This window comes from Ochotona princeps, chromosome 5, assembly GCF_030435755.1.
Source record: "Ochotona princeps isolate mOchPri1 chromosome 5, mOchPri1.hap1, whole genome shotgun sequence".
Classification (NCBI taxonomy): domain Eukaryota; kingdom Metazoa; phylum Chordata; class Mammalia; order Lagomorpha; family Ochotonidae; genus Ochotona; species Ochotona princeps.
In genome coordinates, this window is record NC_080836.1 from 21910290 (window position 1) to 21929092 (window position 18803).

An 18803-nucleotide genomic window follows, 5' to 3' on the forward strand; every position below is an offset into this window, starting at 1 on the left:
TTTTTATTGATTAGTGCTCTGAATTTTTTTGCATATTTCTGTGTACCTCATGTTTTTCCTCCAATTTTTTAAATTATTCTGAAATAATTTTCCAAGAATTTGTGACTGAAGTGATAACTTTCAATTTCATGTAGAGATTGTGTTTGTTTATTTGGAAGGTTGAGAGGGTTGGGGTGGCAGATGAATAAATGAATATGAATCAATATGCATATGCATCAATAAATATCTTCCACCCACTGTGATGTGGGATGAAGATATTTCAGGCTGCAACTTCACCATTGTGCCAAATTCCTGTGCCCACAAAGAACTATTGAAACATCCTTACTGTGCAAATACTTGTAATCTATGGTCATGTGTGGATAGAGCCATAGCCACAAGAAACTTTACTCATCATGTGTATTAGGTGAAGACTCCCCAAGGATGGAAGTATTAGAAAAAAATATTCCTTCTAGCAATAAGCTAGAGAACAAAGTACATCAAGAGAATGGATTGGCATTCACTCTCCATTTCAAAGTAGACTTACAGAATCCAGCCCTATGGTCCCATAACGCTATTTGCAAAATTTTCTTAAAAATGTATAAAAAATTGCATAAGGTTTTGAATTATTTGCACCATAATTATTTTAATTTCATTTTTTTTTCAGAAACTTTTTTGAAATTGCCATACACGTAGGATGCTGTATGGGATTTTCAGGCTTCTCCACACTCTTTTGAATGGACATCAAGTCCTTGCTACCACTCTTTGTTACATGGTGTCTAATTAATAATTGAGTTCATGTAACCATATTCTTTTATGTATTCAATATTTGTTGAATGCTGACAATCTGTCATTATTAGAAATCTTAGAGTTAAAATAGTGAACAGGACAAACAGGGTGCCGAGACCTGTGGGCTCTATGTGACAGGGCTAGAGATATATCTCAATATATATGTTGATATGTATATATCTACTGAGTCCTAGCTTTCCATCATAAGAAGTATTCTTATTTCAAATTAATTACTGAAAAAAGCCAAACAGATATATGTATAATCCTAATTAGGAATCTGACAGAATGAAAAATATCATAATGACTTTTTTCTCAGGCCACATGAAGATCCAGTTCTTTTTTTAAAAAGATTTACTTATTTTTATTACAAAGTCATATATACAGAGAGGAGAGACAGAGAGGAAGATCTTCCATCCAGTGATTCACTCCCCAAGTGAGCGCAACAGCAGGTGCTGCGCCAATCCAAAGCCGGGAACCTGGAACCTCGTCCGGGTCTTCCACATGAGTACAGGGTCGCAAGGCTTTGGGCCGTCCTCGACTGCTTTCTCAGGCCACAAGCAGGAAGCTGGATGGGAAGTGGAGCTGCCGGGATTAGAACCGGCACCCATATGGGATCCCGGGGCGTGTTCAAGGTGAGGACTTTATCTGCTAGGCCACGGTGCTGGGCCCCGAAGATCCAGTTCTAACAGCAGCGTTTTTCAAACCGACTGGGAAGAACAAATATCGATTTCATGGAGAAGTACATTGCCATCTTTGGAATAACATATACCCTGAGTGTATAGAAACTCTAGAGACAGTGAGGCATCACAGGATTAATCAAAGCTGTTTGATTTTAAACTGTAGCAGTGTAAAGGAGTGAAGGCGGCATTGAAGCAGTGACCTTTAAGTGGCTTCTCACTCTAATGATCTAAAGCAGGTCATGTTGGTACTCTGGGACCTTGGTTGATCTCATTGGTTAAACATTGGATTTGTAGAGCAAATCATTGCAGTCTCTTCCATTTGAAGATTCTGGGAAGGAGTAACTCTCTACAGAAATAGATTTTTTTTCAAGTAGTTTACCAAGGAAATCACTGGCTCCTCTTTGAGATAGAAAGCTTCTTTAGTTCCTGAAAGTGTCAGCATTGTAAAGAATATGAAACCTCTTTTCTTTAAAAATATGGCAGTCTGTGTCAGTTTTGGGTTTTTTTTTTTTTTAGATCTTAAAAAATTTAACTGAAACATAAAAGTGAGTTTTTTATGGAATACCATGTGCTGGTTTGATGCATATATTCATTGTGTCATATTTGATCAGTGTAGACACATCTCTTCAAATATTTAACATCCTTATAATAAAAACATTAGAAGTTATTTCTTCTGGAGAAACACACAGTATGGATCATGATCTATAGTCTGCATTCTGAGCAATAGAACATCAGAACATTTTATTCCATCTATCTCCAACTTAATAGCTGTTTATCAGTATTTTCCCATACCTCCCACCATCTTTTACTCAACTTCTCTTAACTTTTATGAGATTAGTTTTTCAGGTTCCACATGTGTGTGAGATCAGGGGGTAGTTGTCATCCTATGCTTAAATTACTTCCTTTCAATGTAATAACTTTCATTTCCATCCATGTAGTAAATGGAAGAATTCCATTCTTTATTGACTCCATAGTATTCCATTGTATTGCATCTTCTTTACTCTTAACTCAATGGCCAAACCAGAAGGTTTCTGTTTCTTGACTGTTGTGCACAGCAGAGTAGTACACATGGAGACATAGATTATTTCTGATTTTCTTTTCCTTGTATGTATATCGGCAGTAGAGTTGCTAGACAATGTTGGTAGTTGGAATTTTAGGCTGAGAGCAGCCCCCATAGTATTTTCCACAAAAGCTATACATTGAATCTATAGTTTACAGGGTTGGGCATTGTGCTGTAGTGGATTAAACTGTTACTAACAACACTGGCATTTCTTCTCAGTGTGAAAGTTTGAATCCTATCCCCTCCTTTTCAAATCTGGCTTCCTGATAATGCACTTGACAAAGTAGCAAATGATAGCTCTGACACTCTTGTGGGAGATGAGGATAGAGTTTCTAGCTCTTGCTTGCAGGCAGCCTACCCCAGAAGTAACTGCTGGACTGTTGTGATGTCTGAGTAAATGAACATGTGGAAAATCTGTCCATTTGCCTTTCAAAAGAATGAATGAATGAATGCACATTTTAAGAAAAAATGAAACTAAGTTGCTTTGGGTGCATTTTAATGATGGTCACTCTTCCATTCCAGGAATACAGGAAATCTTTACACTCCTGTTTCATTTTTCTATATTTTTCCTAAATGTAGCTTTCATCACTGTTGAAATACATTTCACATTCTGTGCTTTTTTTTAATTGTTAAAAATTGGCTTGCTTTCTTGATTTCTTTTCCAGTTATTTTGCTATTTGTGTATAACAGTCCTATTGGTTGTTATACATTGATTTGTTTCTCGTAAATTTGCTCAATTTTTTAACTGGTTCTGGTTTTTTTATATACCTTTGAATCTTCTACTCCTAAGAGCATGCCTGCTGAAAATGGACTTTTTAAAAAATGTTTTTATTTTCATTAGAAACACAGATTCACAGAGAAGAGAAATCTTCCTTCCACAGGTTCCCTCCCTAAATGACTGCAGTAGCTGGATCTGAGCTTATAGGAAGCAAGGAGCCAGGAGCTTCTTCCAAGTCTCCCATGTAGGTGCGGGGTCCCCATGGACTTGGGATCCTCTGCTGCTTTCCCGGGCCACAGGCAGGGAGCTAGAAGGGAAGTGAACCAAATTGGGACAAGAATTGGTGCCAATATGGGATGCTGGAACTTGTAGGAAGAGAGGATTAGCCAGTTGAGGCATGATATTGACCCAGAAACTTGACATTTTTACTTCCTCCTTTGCATATTGGATGCCTTTAATTCTCCGTTTTAATTTCCTTGGCTAAGACTTCCTATACTGTGTTAAATAAAAAACGGTGTGAATAGAAATCCTTTTATTGTTGTTAGAGATTTTAGATAAACTTATTTCTCCATTCAATATAATATTAGTTGTTATAAAAGTTGGAGTTTTTTTTTTAATCTCAAGGTACCTTTAAAATTTTTTTTCTGTCTACCTTTCTAAATCTACTGATGTTTATTTCTAATAGATTTATTGTTTCACACATGTTGAAGCATTCTTGTATTCTAGGATGAGTTTCACTTGAACATGGTGAATTTTAAAATATGTTATTTTGTTTGCTAGAGTTTTCTGAGGATTTGATTCAGAGTTCACCAAAGATATTGGCCTGTAGCTTTCTCTAACCTTGTGTTCTTGTCTGGTTTTGGGATTGATATGCTGCTCACCTGATAAAAAGAGTATGGAGGGCCCGGCGCAATAGCATAGTGGCGAAAGTCCTCACCTTGAATGCACTGGAATCCCATATGGGCACTGGTTCTAATCCCAGCCGCCTCACTTCCCATCCTTACTTGTGGCCTGGGAAAGCAATCGAAGATGGACAAAAGCTTTGGGACCCTGTACCCATGTGGGAGACCTGGAAGAAGCTCCTGGCTCCTGGCTTTGGATTGGCTCAGCTCCAGCCTTTGTGACCATTTGGGGAGTGAATCATTGGATGGAAGATTTTCCTGTCTCTCCTCCTCTCAGGAGGTGATCCTGTCTTTAAGCAGTGTTAAGAATTGTGTAAAACAAAGCAGGCGTGTGGTTCTTGGTCTGTTGGGTCAGGTTGGAGGCGTGATGGTTTTGGATCGATCTTGCTGATGGTTTTCAGTTGTGTCTTCACTATCTATACCCCGTACTGGATATGAAAGTGTTTCAGACTTTGGGCTAAGATGAGCTTTTCACCCTAAAGTAATCTTCCAAAAGTCTTAATACTATCCTAAAAGCCATGTGTGCTATTCATTCAGGTTTCCCCAGTCCAAACATTGACCATAATATTTGTGTCTCTGAGGTTCATTGATCTGAGCAACACAACAGTTATTAGCACGTCACAATTTATAAAATATGCATGTTCAAAAAATGTGACCACAGTAGCTGTATCTTAAGATCTAATATTTATAAAAACTCAGCTTGCTCATGTGAAAATGGGTGATAATAGGTTTAGAATTAATACTTGTTTGGAGTCACTAATCTATTATTATGCCTGTGAGGCTTAGTGTAACTCTCCTTGCCATCTCATTTCTTAGCCTTCTCAGGGTAAGCTATCAAAAAGATAGCTGCAATATTTTCAAATATAAATGATTGTCTTCTTTATTTATGTTTATTATTTACTTACAATTACTGATTTTGCTCTGATGGCACTTGTGTATGTAAGAAATTAAGGAGTATGCACATGTTTCAAGACAACATTTTGTAATAGACCTGCTATCTGACAAAAAGGAAAAAATTCGTAAAACTCTGGAATAGTAGTTTAATTATTTTTTCTGTTGGACTGCATCATGGTTGTACCAGAGAGGTTGATGTGGTATAGTAAACAAGGTATATCTCATCCGGACACAAGTTCCTATTCCAGCTGCTCCACTTATGATTCATCTTTTTACTAATGACCTAGTCAAGGCAGCAGAAAATGGCCCCAAATACATCTACACCTGCTGGTAAGAAACTTCTGACTGTAACATTGGCCTACCCTGCATTGTGGGAGGCCATTTGCAGGATGAGCCAGTAGATGCAGCCCATACACACATATATATGAACCTGTTGTTGAGCAGAGAAAAAAATCAGGGAAAATATTTATAAATATTCCTTAGGATGTAATGAAGTGAACATGAGGAACACTGAATGTTCATTAATTTTTATGATCAACAATGAAGTTATTTGCTCAGTTCACTCAATTAGTGTTAGAGTCTGAATTAAATGTAGTTTAATACTAGTATTTTGGCAGATGTTTAAAATTATGCATCATGTATTTTTAAAATAATTGACACTTCAACCTGCCAATCAAAAATTTTCTGAGAAAGCATGAATTCTTATTGTACTGTCTTCTGCCCATTCACAATTCTGATTCAGTATTTCTGCTTTGGGTTTATGTTTGAATCCATTAGTTTTAACACGTTGGGAACTATCTAATTTAGAATACTATAATCTGTAATTTGGAAGGCTGTAATTTAGATTATTGGCCTTGACCCAGTGGAGAACTGTGCAAAGTAGAACTTGAGAGAAGTGAATGAACTTCAGAGAAAAGCATTTTCACCCAGCTTTAAAATGCAGTGTTCAATTTATCATTTTTGTTTACTTCTAAAAATTAATTTTGTAGTTTCTCATACCAAATAATGAACTGGTTTGCATTTTTAAAATGTTTCTCACAGTTTCGTCTCTTTTATTATCTAGGTAATTGATGAATTCCATGAGCTTGTCTTTGAATCTGAATCAACATGTTCAGTCAAAAATGAATTGCTGGTTTGAAGTATCGTGTGCTAACATGGACACCAAGCACACTGAAGCTTTTTATTTTCTTTCAGTGACAAAAATTTAATGCATATATACTTCAGAGATACATAGTTCTTTCTTGGACCTTTCAAACAATCACTACATATTGCCTTCCTTTATCTTTGTCCGTTGAAATAGCTTATATCTTTGGAGTTTGAGGTGTTATTGTTGGAAAACTCTGTTATTGTGGAAAACATGGATGGCTTCTTATTATAAAAATATTTGGAGATTTTCATGTTAGGATATCTACCATTGAACAAACATAAGTAAATGCTGTTTTCCTGATTATCCCCTTGGTGAAATAAAAAGCCATTTGTACCAGAACTGAAATCTGGAGATACAACTCTGCTTCTGTCTTCCTTATCTTAACAGTGTTTTATATAAAAATAAATTGAGACATCATTCCTTTCACACTTTTCCCCCAGTATAATTTGGAATCTTATGCTGCCAATGTGGTTCTTTCTGAGTAGATTTCGAAAAAGAATTTGTGCTAGTGATAATATTTGTATCTGGGGAGAATGAGTTTTGCATACAGTTCCTGTCACATCCCTAGATACAAAGCTATCCTTAATGGCTTTTTTTTTTTTTGTAATTCATGACAACATAAACAGAACTTAAGGATGGGGCAGGGGGAACATAAGTCTGCACATCCTTAGGGGTGGCCCTAAAATTAATTTTTTTATTAACAAGTTTAAATTTAGATAATTGTTGCTACAACCAAATAGGAGCGGGGCTCCAAGAGAGGAAGACTCAAGAAATTTGTTCAAGGTGGTGTCTTTTAAAATACCATTCTGTTGAGCTGCATAACAGCCAACAATCAGAGGGTGGGGACAAAACTTATCAGATGGTTGGAATTGTATTCCTGCTAGCCTGCTTATGATAAAACATAAAAGACATCAGAATGGTGAGACCTTCAACCACCACCGACATTTAAGGAGGAGAAAGGCTAGTGAACAAACTGTGCGCCAATCAGACAAACCCAAATCAGCACAGTCTACACTTTTCTTAAGCTATTCCTCCTGCATGAGTGTGGCCAAGAGATTTTTGGCTGAAAGTTTTGTCCTTGTGTAAAAAAAGGATTTAGACTTGCTTATTTTTAAATTTTATTTGAAAGGCAAAGTTAGAGAGAGAGAGGGGGACAAATAGAGGTTGATCTGCCATCCCCAAATTGCTGAGACAGCCAGGGCTGGGCCAGGCTAAAGCCAGGAAACGAGAGTTTTTTCTCATGTGGGTGCAGAGGTGTAAGAACATGGGCAATTTTCTGCTGCGTTACCAGGGAAATTAGTGAACATTTGATTGGATATAGAACAGCGGTATATTGGATGTGGATCTCCCAATCTATTGGAAATACCTAATCCTGAAGTTCTTCGCCTTGCGGGGCAACCGACTCTCCATGATCTCCACAAATAGGAGATGGCCCTGTGGGTCCTTGTTGGCAATCCTGCACTTGAGCGAAGAATTCTGGGGCCCATGCCATAGCTCTATGGGCTAATCTACCTTCAAGCCCTGGGATCCCATAGAAGCACCAGTTCATGTCCTGGTTGCTCCACTTCACATCCAGGTCTCTGCTTGTGGTCTAGAAAGGCAGCAGATGATGGCCCAAATCCTTGGGACCCTATACTCACATGGGAGAGACAGGAAGCTCCTGCTTCTAGCTCCTGGCTTTGGATTGGTTCAGCTCTGGCCATTGAACCACTTGAGGAGTGACCCAGTGTATAGAGCTATCTTTGTCTCTCTTTGTAAGTATGCCTTTCCAATAAAAATATATAAATCTTTTCTTTCTTGAAAAAATAAAACTAACAAAATAGTAGGAACATTTTTCCTGTGTTCCCTGATCTAGCCAGGATAGTTCAGAACAAGGAAAGCCTGAATATAAGAAACCTGAATCTACCTAGAATGATTTTCTTCATCTTTCCACCTGTATGCAGGCCTTGTTTCCTATTTTAACACACTTCAAAACATTTTTCTGAAGTTGGTATGATGTTCATTCATGGTTTTTCCTGATTAGTTACTACTAAAACAATAGCTTTTAGCATAGGCTTTATTGAGAATGCAAAATTGTAGTATATACAGTGTGGTATATAAGCAAATAGGCTAGTTCTGGGGTTTAGATCCCATTTAGGGCACTGCGTCCTGTATAGGAGTGTCTGATGTCAAGTCTCAGCTGTGAACCTAATTTCAAATTCCTGCTAATGCATGTACTGAATGGGCCCAGATGATAGCTCATGTACCTGGGATGCGGCCACGCTTAGTGGAGACACAGGTGGCATTCTAGATTACTTGCTTTGTGGTATGACACAGGCATTGTTGTTGCCACTATTTGGAGGAATTGGACCAGTGAATGAAAGGTTTCTCTCTGCCTTTAAAATAACATTAATATTGTTAAGAACACATTCTTGTCTTTATGCAACCCTTTAAAAATAGTTCTAGATCTGAGTTGCTCAATTATGAACCTTTTCATCTCAGACAAAAACTTGCCTTCAGTTATTGCATCTAAAAAGGAAATTACGATTGGGCTCATCTCATAGTGGTTGTGATGATTACATGAGACATTAGATTCAAGCACTTAGTAAATGCGTAGAACCAAGTAGGTCATTCATGTGTATTAGGTATTACTGCTGACATCAAGCAGTTAAAGAACTGCTTTGATCATTCTGGTGGAATACTTACTCCCACTTAACTCTTGTCATTGCTTCTAGGGGAGCAGCAATGAATTCTAGCTTGTGTAGTGCTGAATCTGCAGAGGACTCTGTGAAACTCCTTTAAAAGCTGCACTTCTCTGGCAGTGCGTATTCCTGCCATTGATGTCTCTTGCTCAGTTCTTTTACCTGCCTCTCTGCCTGTTCTTTCCCCCTGACCTGACCGCTTCCCCATCTCTCATCTGTGTCCTCTCCCGTCTCCCTCATCAATAATGCTACATACTTTTAAAGTGTAAAGATGTCATTTAGGTCAGGGTTCTTTCTGTCCTCTCCATATCTCTCCTCCCCAACCCCACCACTCCCTATTAGCCACTAACTAAAAATCTGAGGGAAAAAAAAAAGAAATTTTCAAAGAACAGATGAGAAAATATATAGCAGCAATAGATGAATCCAGAGCCCAACACTAATACAGTTCTTTGATTGTGTGATTGTAGGCTAATGATTTTGGTAGTTTACAGAATTTCATGCATCATTTATGTTGCCTTCATTTTCATTCTGAAATCCATTTTTTCTTTCTTTGTTTATAGTGTTTTTGCTGCAATATTGGAAATATGGGTGATCAGTAGGAATATTCTGATCAGCCAAATGAGATGAATGAAATTTGGAAAACTTTTTGATATGTGTCCAAATTTCATGTCATTATTTATAATTGAGAGATTATTATTCAATATTAAATTGAATGTACAGACACGCAGGCATCCTCCTGCCAAATTATGTTACATGGTATTTTGCCAAGAGAATCATAATGTGGCTAAAATCAAGCTTTATTACGTATAATAGGATGAGATGTGATTTAATTCTTTAAGCTGCCTCTTAAGTAGCGGAAGAAAAATTTGCTTTTATTCGATCCACTAAGTTAAAAGGATGATACATTATTTTGCAAATCCCAGCAACAAAAAGCAACTGAAATAACACATGAAGCTGCTTGAAGGAAAACATCTTTACAGTTAAAAGTTTTAAGATTATTTATGTTTCTCCTTCACCCATTTGACTGTTTGCATCTGTCAAGGAGGCCTATTTATTTTAGCAGTAGGTGGATTGAGTTTCTGCCAAGTCAGTGCACTCCCTAAATGAATATGTCAGAGGCGATATTGCCTCTCAAATATCTTTGGGAAGGCAGCGTTTTTACTTAAGTTGACTCTTTCATTAGTTTTGAATTAAATTTGAGCAATTGCTGTTTCAACTGTGGTAGTGTCTTAGCAATACCAGGGAGGCAGAGACTACTAACACCTTGAGTGAAGAGTTCCTCTGGCATTTTATAGTGCCTGCATTTGATTTGGAAAATTGAAGTAAATATAACTTCTTTAAGTAATTTGTGGAGTTCAGTGTTACTTTGGAAATCAAATACATTATTCAAAATTGACTAAAGAGAGAATTTTTTATTTTTAGGTTACTTAGGTATGTCTAGGATAGAAAATATTCCAGATTGGGGGGGGGGTCCAAAATTTATTATTTCTTTATATATTTTAAATATTACTTTATTTTTAAAGATTTATATTTATTAGATATACAAAATCAAGGAGATACAGAGGAAGATCTTCTGTCCTATGGTTCATTCCCCAAGCTGCCACAATGGCCGGAGCTGACCCAATCTGAAGTCAGGAGCCAGGAGCCTCCTCCAGGTCTACCCTGTGAGTGCAGGTTTCCAAGGTCTTGGGCTGTCCTCGACTGCTTTCCCAGGCCACAGCAGGGAGCTGGATGGGAAGCAGGACAGCAGGATTAGAACTGGCACACATATGGGATCCAAGCGTGTTAAAGGTGAGGACTTTAGCCGCTAGACCACCACGCCAGGCCCCTAAATATGTCTTTCTTGAACATAAATTTTTGCAGCATTTTTTGGAAAGGCTAGCTTGACTTATCATTTGATTGTCAATATAGTAAAAAAGGAGAGTGTACCTAACTTCTTTAGTATTTTTCTAAGCAGTTATGACTCATTATTAGAGGGATATATGATTATTAATTATTACTTAAATATTAGGTAATTGCATCTGTTAGACTTTTTAAATGTCTTGTGATTTTGATATACAAAACAGCTTTCAATGGGGATATGTAATGTTATACACTATTTAAAATTTCAGCAAGTTAACTTGTTGTGTTAATTCTAATTAGTTCACATTAGAGTTTAATTTAGTTGCAAAGAATAAAATGTGAGAGTACGTTTTTTTTCTTGTTACAATGACAGTGACACTCTAATAGGAATTTTTCTCTTAACTACTGTTTATCTTGACCACTTTTCAATGCTCATCTGGGATCATTTTTTTTTCTTGAAAGGAAAATCGTCAACTTGTTTCATTTCTGAGATTAAGAACAGTTTTATTTTTACTGGAAAGGCAAATTTACAGAGAGAAGGAGAGACAGAAAGATGTTTCATATGCTGGTTCATTCTCCAAGTGGCCACAATAGCTGAAGCCAAGTTGACCTGAAACCAGGAGCCAGGATCTTCTTCTGGGTCTCCCACATGGGTGCAGGGTCCCAAGACTTTGAGAAATCCTGCCATTCCAGGCCTCAAGCAGGGAGCTGGATGGGAAGTGGAGCTGTCAGGATTAGAACAAGCACCCATATGGGATCCTGGCAACACAAGGCAAGGACTTTAGCCGCTAGGGTACCATGCTGGGCCCTGCTTGTTTTTCATTTAACCGTGATATATAGCCCTACCCAACATATTTCTCTTCTTGTGGATTAAAGTTCTGTTCTTGGAATAATTCAGTATGTAAGGGAACTTTGTAGTCATTTACAGACTTAAACATTATCTATAAGATGGGTCAATTTAAAAATGACATATTGCAGTTGACAGTGTCTAGGGTAGACATCAGAATATCCTAAACATGACATGAGTGTTGCAGATGTTCATTCATGTCGAATACCACGTTGTTTTCCTTAGTATTTACAAAATGCTGCTATGTGGAGGTCCAGATCTGTCTGAGCTATTAGCTATTTTGCTGCTTTAACATTTTGGGTCTGTGAGAAGTCTCTATGAGGAATGACAGTGCTATTTCTATTACTGTAACAGCCTATAGGATCTTGGGTAATTGTTTATTTGATCAAGCACTTGGTTAATGCCTACATAATAGAAGGCTTCAAAGTGATGGGATCTGCAAGGCAGCTGGAGAGTATGGGACAGATAGATTGGCTCTGAAGAGATGCGATGAGTAGAGCAGGGATTCATTGCATCAGAGAAGACACAGTTAAGAGAGCTAATGTTATTTCAAGAAGTAACTTTACAGAAAAGAGTGAAAGAAAAGCAGTGTTTCTTCCCACAATCATAGCTGATACTTGACTAAAGAGAAATGAGGTCACTGAATTTAAGCTGCTTTAGCTGATCCAACTTCTGGTGGCCTAAAGACTGTCCCACCATATCCAAACTCTGAGAATTGTGTTACAACCCGAATAACCTAATGTAAAAGAAATAAGAAGCTGTATCTCACTCTCTCTTTATGTAGGTAACAATTGGGGTTTTGCTTAGTGCTGAAGGAGCAGGATGCGGCGGGTTTTTCAAGTTACTGTGAACTTCCAGGACTCCTGAGTACCTGTGAATTCTCATGTTGCTGTTACCTCCAGTTGTGATCATTGCGATCCACGAACAAAATATCCTTGATGAAGATGACCTCACTTGACTTTTTGGATACCTCCCTTGTGTGGCCGGAAGGCCAAGGACAGGTGAAGATGAGAAACACCTGGAGAAGGCTCAGATTTTCTCCTCCTCTGAATTTACGGAGTGAACTTGGTTAGATCAGCTCATGATTCAGATCTTAGTTTTCCAGTGAAATTCATCAGTTTGAATACATTAGTTATATAGCTCCCTGGTAGCTTTAAAAGCCAATAGAAATTGAAATACTGTATACTCACTTACCTAGGGAAGATTGTTTTTTAAGTGATCTGAAGCTGTAAGTGCTTTGTGACTTATTTATGATGTATTTCTAGAGCAAATGTAGCCTTTTGAGGAGGAGGGGTTGTATGGGGTTTGTGAGAGATACAGTGTGACTCAAGTATATTGATTCAGTGTCTAAATGAACCATTTTGAAGATGTCTCAAGGGAATAAAAGAATTTATTGGTATGGATTAAAATCTACCCTTCCTCAAAGAGGCATGTACTGAACAAATGTGGCTGCTCTGACTAATCGTCTCAATTCTGCCACGATCCTGTAATATTGTCCCTTAATAGTCCATAGGGAAGTCCCACCTGTTCCTTTCCGATATACTATGTCCCATTCTCCTTAGTAGTATCATTATCTCTAATGTTCAGCTGTTATCCAAAAAGTAGATGTCAAAGCAGATTTCACAGGCTGTAACGTTAAGTCCCTACCACCCACCCAAACCTCAACAACTCTTGAAAAATAATTCTGCTAAATGTAACACCTGGGTAGACTCAGTGTTTTTGACTTTGATAGATGTTCTATAAGGATGAAAAAGTAAGGTTGAAACCTTGCTTGCACAGGTATCGTAGGGGCTTCAAATAAGATTGAGTGTCGACCTGTTAGAAGTGTAGCAACAGCTGTACTGTAAGGCCCAACCCCAATTGCAGCTAGCTTCTGCATCTTATAGTGGTGAAGTCTGGGGCAAGTTTTCATTATCAGTTATTGGACATGTCAAATTTGTTAGCAGGAAAGATCCAACAAGGGTGAGAGAGGGAGGGAGTTCAGTTTTCTAGTTTCGTTGGGTTTATGCATGATCGGTACGAACTCTCATGGGAATTTGGGTCTTGTGAGGCAGGGGCCATGTGTGATTTAATTGCTGTTAGGGTGTCAGTGCTTAACTCAGTGATAAAGCATGGTGTCAACAGGATCATTGTGCACTAGTGGCCAACTTGACTATCTCCGGTAAGACAGAACACATTCATGCACAGAAAGTCAAAGCGTCATAACTTAAACATCGAAGACTGCAAAAGCATGGGACTCATTGTGAGTCAGTTTCCCAAGTCTAAAAAGTCCCTCAGAGTAAGTGAATTCTTAACCTCATTATGGTCCACTTCAGTGAAGCTCAAGAGACCTCAGAATGTGGCCCAGCCTGAGTTTTACTCCTTGCAAACTATACAACATCCTGACAAAAGCATTGATGTATGTCAAGAGGGAAACTGGAACAGAGCCCCGCTTCCTCTTCTGTTATACCAGGATTTTATTTTTGGAACCAAAGTTTGAGCTTCTGAGCACATACTGATGTGCCTGTACCCAGACCCAAACTCACTTCCACCTTGGTCATTCAGCTTTGCAGTTTTCTAATTATGCAGTGTGCTGACAGATCTCTGTCATCCTTGCAAGCATGCTCCTTCAACCTGAGAGTGAGAGCTCTGGGAAACTAAATACCAACCGGGAATTTCTGATTCCTGGGCATGCTTTGTGGTTTAGAGTGGACACATGAATGGCTGTGTTATGTGTCTTGCCATCCACACTCCTGGGGTGAGAAATCACTGATGCCTTCCTCATCTACTGATTTGTCTTTTATCTGTGGTCCATCATACTCACAGGAAGACCCCCGATTATAGATACTCTTAAATCCTTATACCATTGGTGTTTTCCACATAGTCTTGCTCTGATCACTGCCTCTCCACAGATTCCCCAAGTGACTTCCTTTCACTTTGCTCAAATGTCTAGTCTATTTGCCTTTCACTGTGTCTCCCACTTGATTGATAATCTTTCATAGTTACATTGGCAAACTTGCTTTGCCTTATATTTTTAAGACCCATTTGGCAAACTGAAAAAAAATAATCGCGAACAAAATATTTTGTTACTATTTTTGGAATCTCTTTTTTTCCTTTCATCCCTATAAGCAGCTCAAGCTACCTCATTGTTCATTAGGGATACTGTTTCCCCTAGGGGACCCAGCTTTTTCCAGGTGGATTTGTTGTCTCTTGCTTTTGTTTTGACTTGTGGATTAGATTCTGCTGATCAGGGCTGTGATTTATTGTCACCCTTAACAGGTTTAACTATCAGACACGGGAAAAGATTGGGGAAGCAAAGTCCAGATGTGGCTGACCACCTAACGCTTTCACACAGATTTCTGTCATTTGCTCTCCTGGCTGGAAATGGACATCTAGGAAGCAATTAGACGACAATATAAGCTTGTGCCTAAAGTAAAACATTTGGAACTTCAATGGTTTTACTCCAAAGTCTAGATTGCTCAATAACCCTCATAGAATGAGGTTATTCAGTGTAATTCATTATTCCCCGGGCTGTTCTTCTAGGGCATTGTTCTTAGATAGGACTAAGGTCCTATTACTTTGTCAATTCCATAGGGATGACAATCTTCTCTGTGTATTCTCTTGGTATCCATGGTAGATCTGCAGACAGAGGACAGTTGGAGAGTGCCATTGACAGTTGCCGCCTCCTAAAGTGACCTGGCTCTGGCCTGTTCTGGGGGCAGCTGCAGTGCTGGAGGCTTTGGAAAAGTCATACTTTTATTCTTCCCCAGTAGGAGCCTTGCCCCTCCAGGCAGCTTCACTAAAGAAACCTGCTTCTGAGGGCCAGGTCTGCAGTCACAGATCCTAATACCGCTTCTTATTTTAAGAACTATTTTCCTTGTTGTGTCTTCACCAACTCCTCCCCTCAGGGGAATCGCAGCAGTAGATTGGTTATGCTAAACACTGCACCTTAAGTTCAATTTTGCTTTTTTTTTTTCTCCCAGCAACTCAGTCATTTTTTAGTCGTGATAGACTCATCTTGGAACTTCACAAAGCTGTTCAATTTTGTTAAGATCTTAACTCTGTAGATCATTTGTATCTGTTATGTTTCTGGTCCTCTGTGGAGTCCCAGGGAATACTCTGTAAAGCAAGACTCTGAAGTGTATACGCTGTATGTCTTCTTCCCCTTTTCTCACCCAAAATGCTAATAATGCCAAACATATCAACAAGTATTACCGTACACAATTTGTTTGAATTTTATCATTTTAGCTGTAAAGCCAATGTGAGCAAAGTGGACACATAAAGATAGGAGCATGCAAGGTGTGTCCAGAGAATGTCATGGACCATTGTGTTTTTGTCCTTTAGTCTCTAGACCAGTGGAAAAGACATTCTGCTTGGGACCTGCCCCGCCATCCTCGCAGCTCTGCAGTGTCCCGTGTTCTACGGACTGCATAGTATCTTCCTGGTCAGCCTGGGGCCTGTGCATCCACGAGAATTGCCGTAATCCTCAGGGGAGAAAAGGTGAGTGCCTTGTTTGTATACTTCATGTTCCTCCAATGTATACACATTTATTATGCCAGCTAATTAGCTGATTAAGTCTTCCATAGACAATATTTGCATATTAAACATAGATAACCAGCTCAAAGCTGACAGCATTCAGTTGTTAAGGGATGCGACTGACAGTATTTCCATGGAGTGTGGAATTTGACCTTCCTTGACTTTGTGGTTAGGATCACAGCTGATGAAGTGATTGTTACTACATTTGGATGGCGAGATATCTTTTTTTCCCCATTATTTTGCATTTTGCAGTTTTGTAAGTATGGGAATTCTTCCCTTTTCCTTCGCTTCCTCCCTCCTACTTCTCCCATCCTCTTTGTCTCCTGTAATTTACAATAATAAACTCCTTTAGCTGTGGTCACAACTTCAGCATTCTATTCTTTGTGTGTGTCATGACGTTGTGGGTATAATCAAGGGCAGAGAGTCTAGTATCTCGTTGTCCAGGTATATTTAATAGTTTTGTAGGAGACCTTTTTTTATTTGGGAATAGGGAAGCATTGCAGTTCTTTGTTTCCCCATACTCCTCAATTACACTGTACATTGATGAAATTACAGGTGTAAAATGTAAAAAAAAAGTTAATGTAAAAAAAACTTGTTAACACATTTTGTATATATGTATGCATGTGCATTTGTTTTGTATTTTGCAAGAAAATTATATCAGAGACAGCATAAAATATTTGCCCTTTCAGAATTGGCTTATTCCACTGAACATAATGGTCTGTAGTTGGGAACATTTTTTACAAATGGTAGAGTTTCATTCTTCTTAATCACTGAGTAGTAGTCTGGAGTAGATATACCATAATTTACCAAATTTAGCCAATTCTATTTCAGTGGACATCTAGGATGTTCTCATGCCTTTGCTATCATGTATTGTGCTACTATGCATTTAGGGATACAGATTGCTTTTTTACATGTAGGTGCCACTTCTTTTGAACATGCTCCCTGGACTGGGATTACTGGCATATATGGTAGATGAAGTGTCAGTAGTCAGAGTACGCCCCATACTGACTTGGTCCATCGTGGCTGCTCAAGTCTATACTCTCGCCAGTAGTGGAGTGGGGCATCTTTCCCACCCCCCAACATTCTTAACAACAGGTGTTATTAGTAAAGTTTGTATGTAGGTGATTCTTACTGGGGTTAGGTGGAACCTCGGTGTGATTTTTAATTGTATTTCCCTTATTGGAAGCAATCCTGAGCATTTTTTCATATACTTATTAACCATTTGATTTTTTTCTTTTGAAAGATGTCTGCTCATTTTCTTCATCTATTTCTTAACTGGATTGTTTGTGTTGCTGCTGTTGCATTTCTGGAACTCTTTTACATCCTGGATATTAGTCTCCTATCTGTTGTGGAATGAGCAAAGTTTTTCTCCCATTCTATTAGTTGCCTCTTCACTTTGTTGATCGTTTCATTTGCTGTACAGTAGCTTCTTAGTTTGAGGTGATCCCATTTGTTTATTTTGGCCCTGACTGGCTATACTTTTTGTGAATTTTCTGTGTCTTTAAAATACTTGTATCTTTTAGAGTGCTTGCTGTGTTTTGCTCTAATACTTTTGAAGGTTTCTGAATATAGATTTAGGTCCTTTATCCATTTAAACTTGATCTTTGTATATGATGAAACATGAGGGTCTTGTTTGTTACTTCTGCATGTGACCATTCAATTCCTTCAGCAACATTTGGTGAAGAGACTAACCTTTTTCCATTGGTCATTTGTCATTCTCTTATTTAAGACTAGTTGGCTGTACATGTGTGGACTCTTTTCTGGGGTTTCTATTCTATCCCACTGATTTTGCTATCTCTTCTTGTACCAATATTAGACTTTGCTAATCTATGTCTTTGGATGAGTTTGAGTGTTTGTGTTCAGGGTAGCAATTTGGTCTGGTCATTTTTGCATTGGATTTCTCATGGCTTAATCTGTGTGTGTGTGTGTGTGTGTGTGTGTGTGTGTGTGTGTGTTGGTTTTATTGAATAAATAAACACCTTTGACATTTTTGGGTATAGCTACTTTAATTTTTTTCTGTCCTCAGCATGTTTTTTGGGTAATGTTTATAGGGCTGCTCTGGTAGTAGTGAAGTCTTTCAACTTTTTGCTTTGGAAGTATTTTAATTTTATTTTCAAATACAACTGAGAACTTTGCTGGACATGTTATTCTAGGTCAACAGAGGTTTTGTAAATTATTACTTTAGGATCTGGAATATGCATCTTTCTTTTCTTCTGGCCTGAAGGGTCTCATCTGAGAAGTCAGCAGTGAGTCTGATTGATGTTTCCCTATATGTTATTCTATACTTCTAGCGAGCTTGTTTCAGTATCTTTGTGTGTGTGTGTGTGTGTGTTCTTGATAAGAGCTTGAAGGGAGCTTGATAATGTGTCTAGGTGAGAATCATCTCTCATCAAATCCGAGGTTCTGTGCCCTTCCTGTATTTGGCTTCCTATTACTTTTCCAATGATGGTAAATTTTTCTTTCATAATTTCATTGAATACATCCTACAATCCTGCTTCTCTTTGCATGTTTTCAGAAGCTCCTATCTCCATTAAATTTGATCTTTTAAAGGTGTCATTTAATTCTCAGATTTTTTTTAGCTTTATTGAGTTTCTCTTCCATATTTCTGATTATTTGTATATTCTCAAATGAGGTGCCATCTAATTCTGAATTTTTTTCCTGTCCCTCACTCATTCTATTCGTGTGGCTTTCTGTTTGCTTGTTTGTTATTGCTCTATTATATTTTTCAGTTCAAGTATTTCAATATGATTCT

At 38.2% G+C, this 18803-nt stretch overlaps 1 protein-coding gene across 3 annotated transcripts in view; it reads left to right on the plus strand.

Moving 5' to 3' along the window:
- THSD7B (thrombospondin type 1 domain containing 7B) overlaps positions 1 to 18803 on the plus strand; it is a 777161-nt gene that overhangs the window by 249471 nt on the left and 508887 nt on the right. For all 3 annotated transcript variants that reach the window (XM_058664450.1, XM_058664449.1, XM_058664451.1), the window contains exon 5: positions 15860 to 16015. In XM_058664450.1, coding sequence (XP_058520433.1) covers positions 15860 to 16015 — 156 coding nt within the window. The remainder of the gene's footprint in view (positions 1 to 15859; positions 16016 to 18803) is intronic.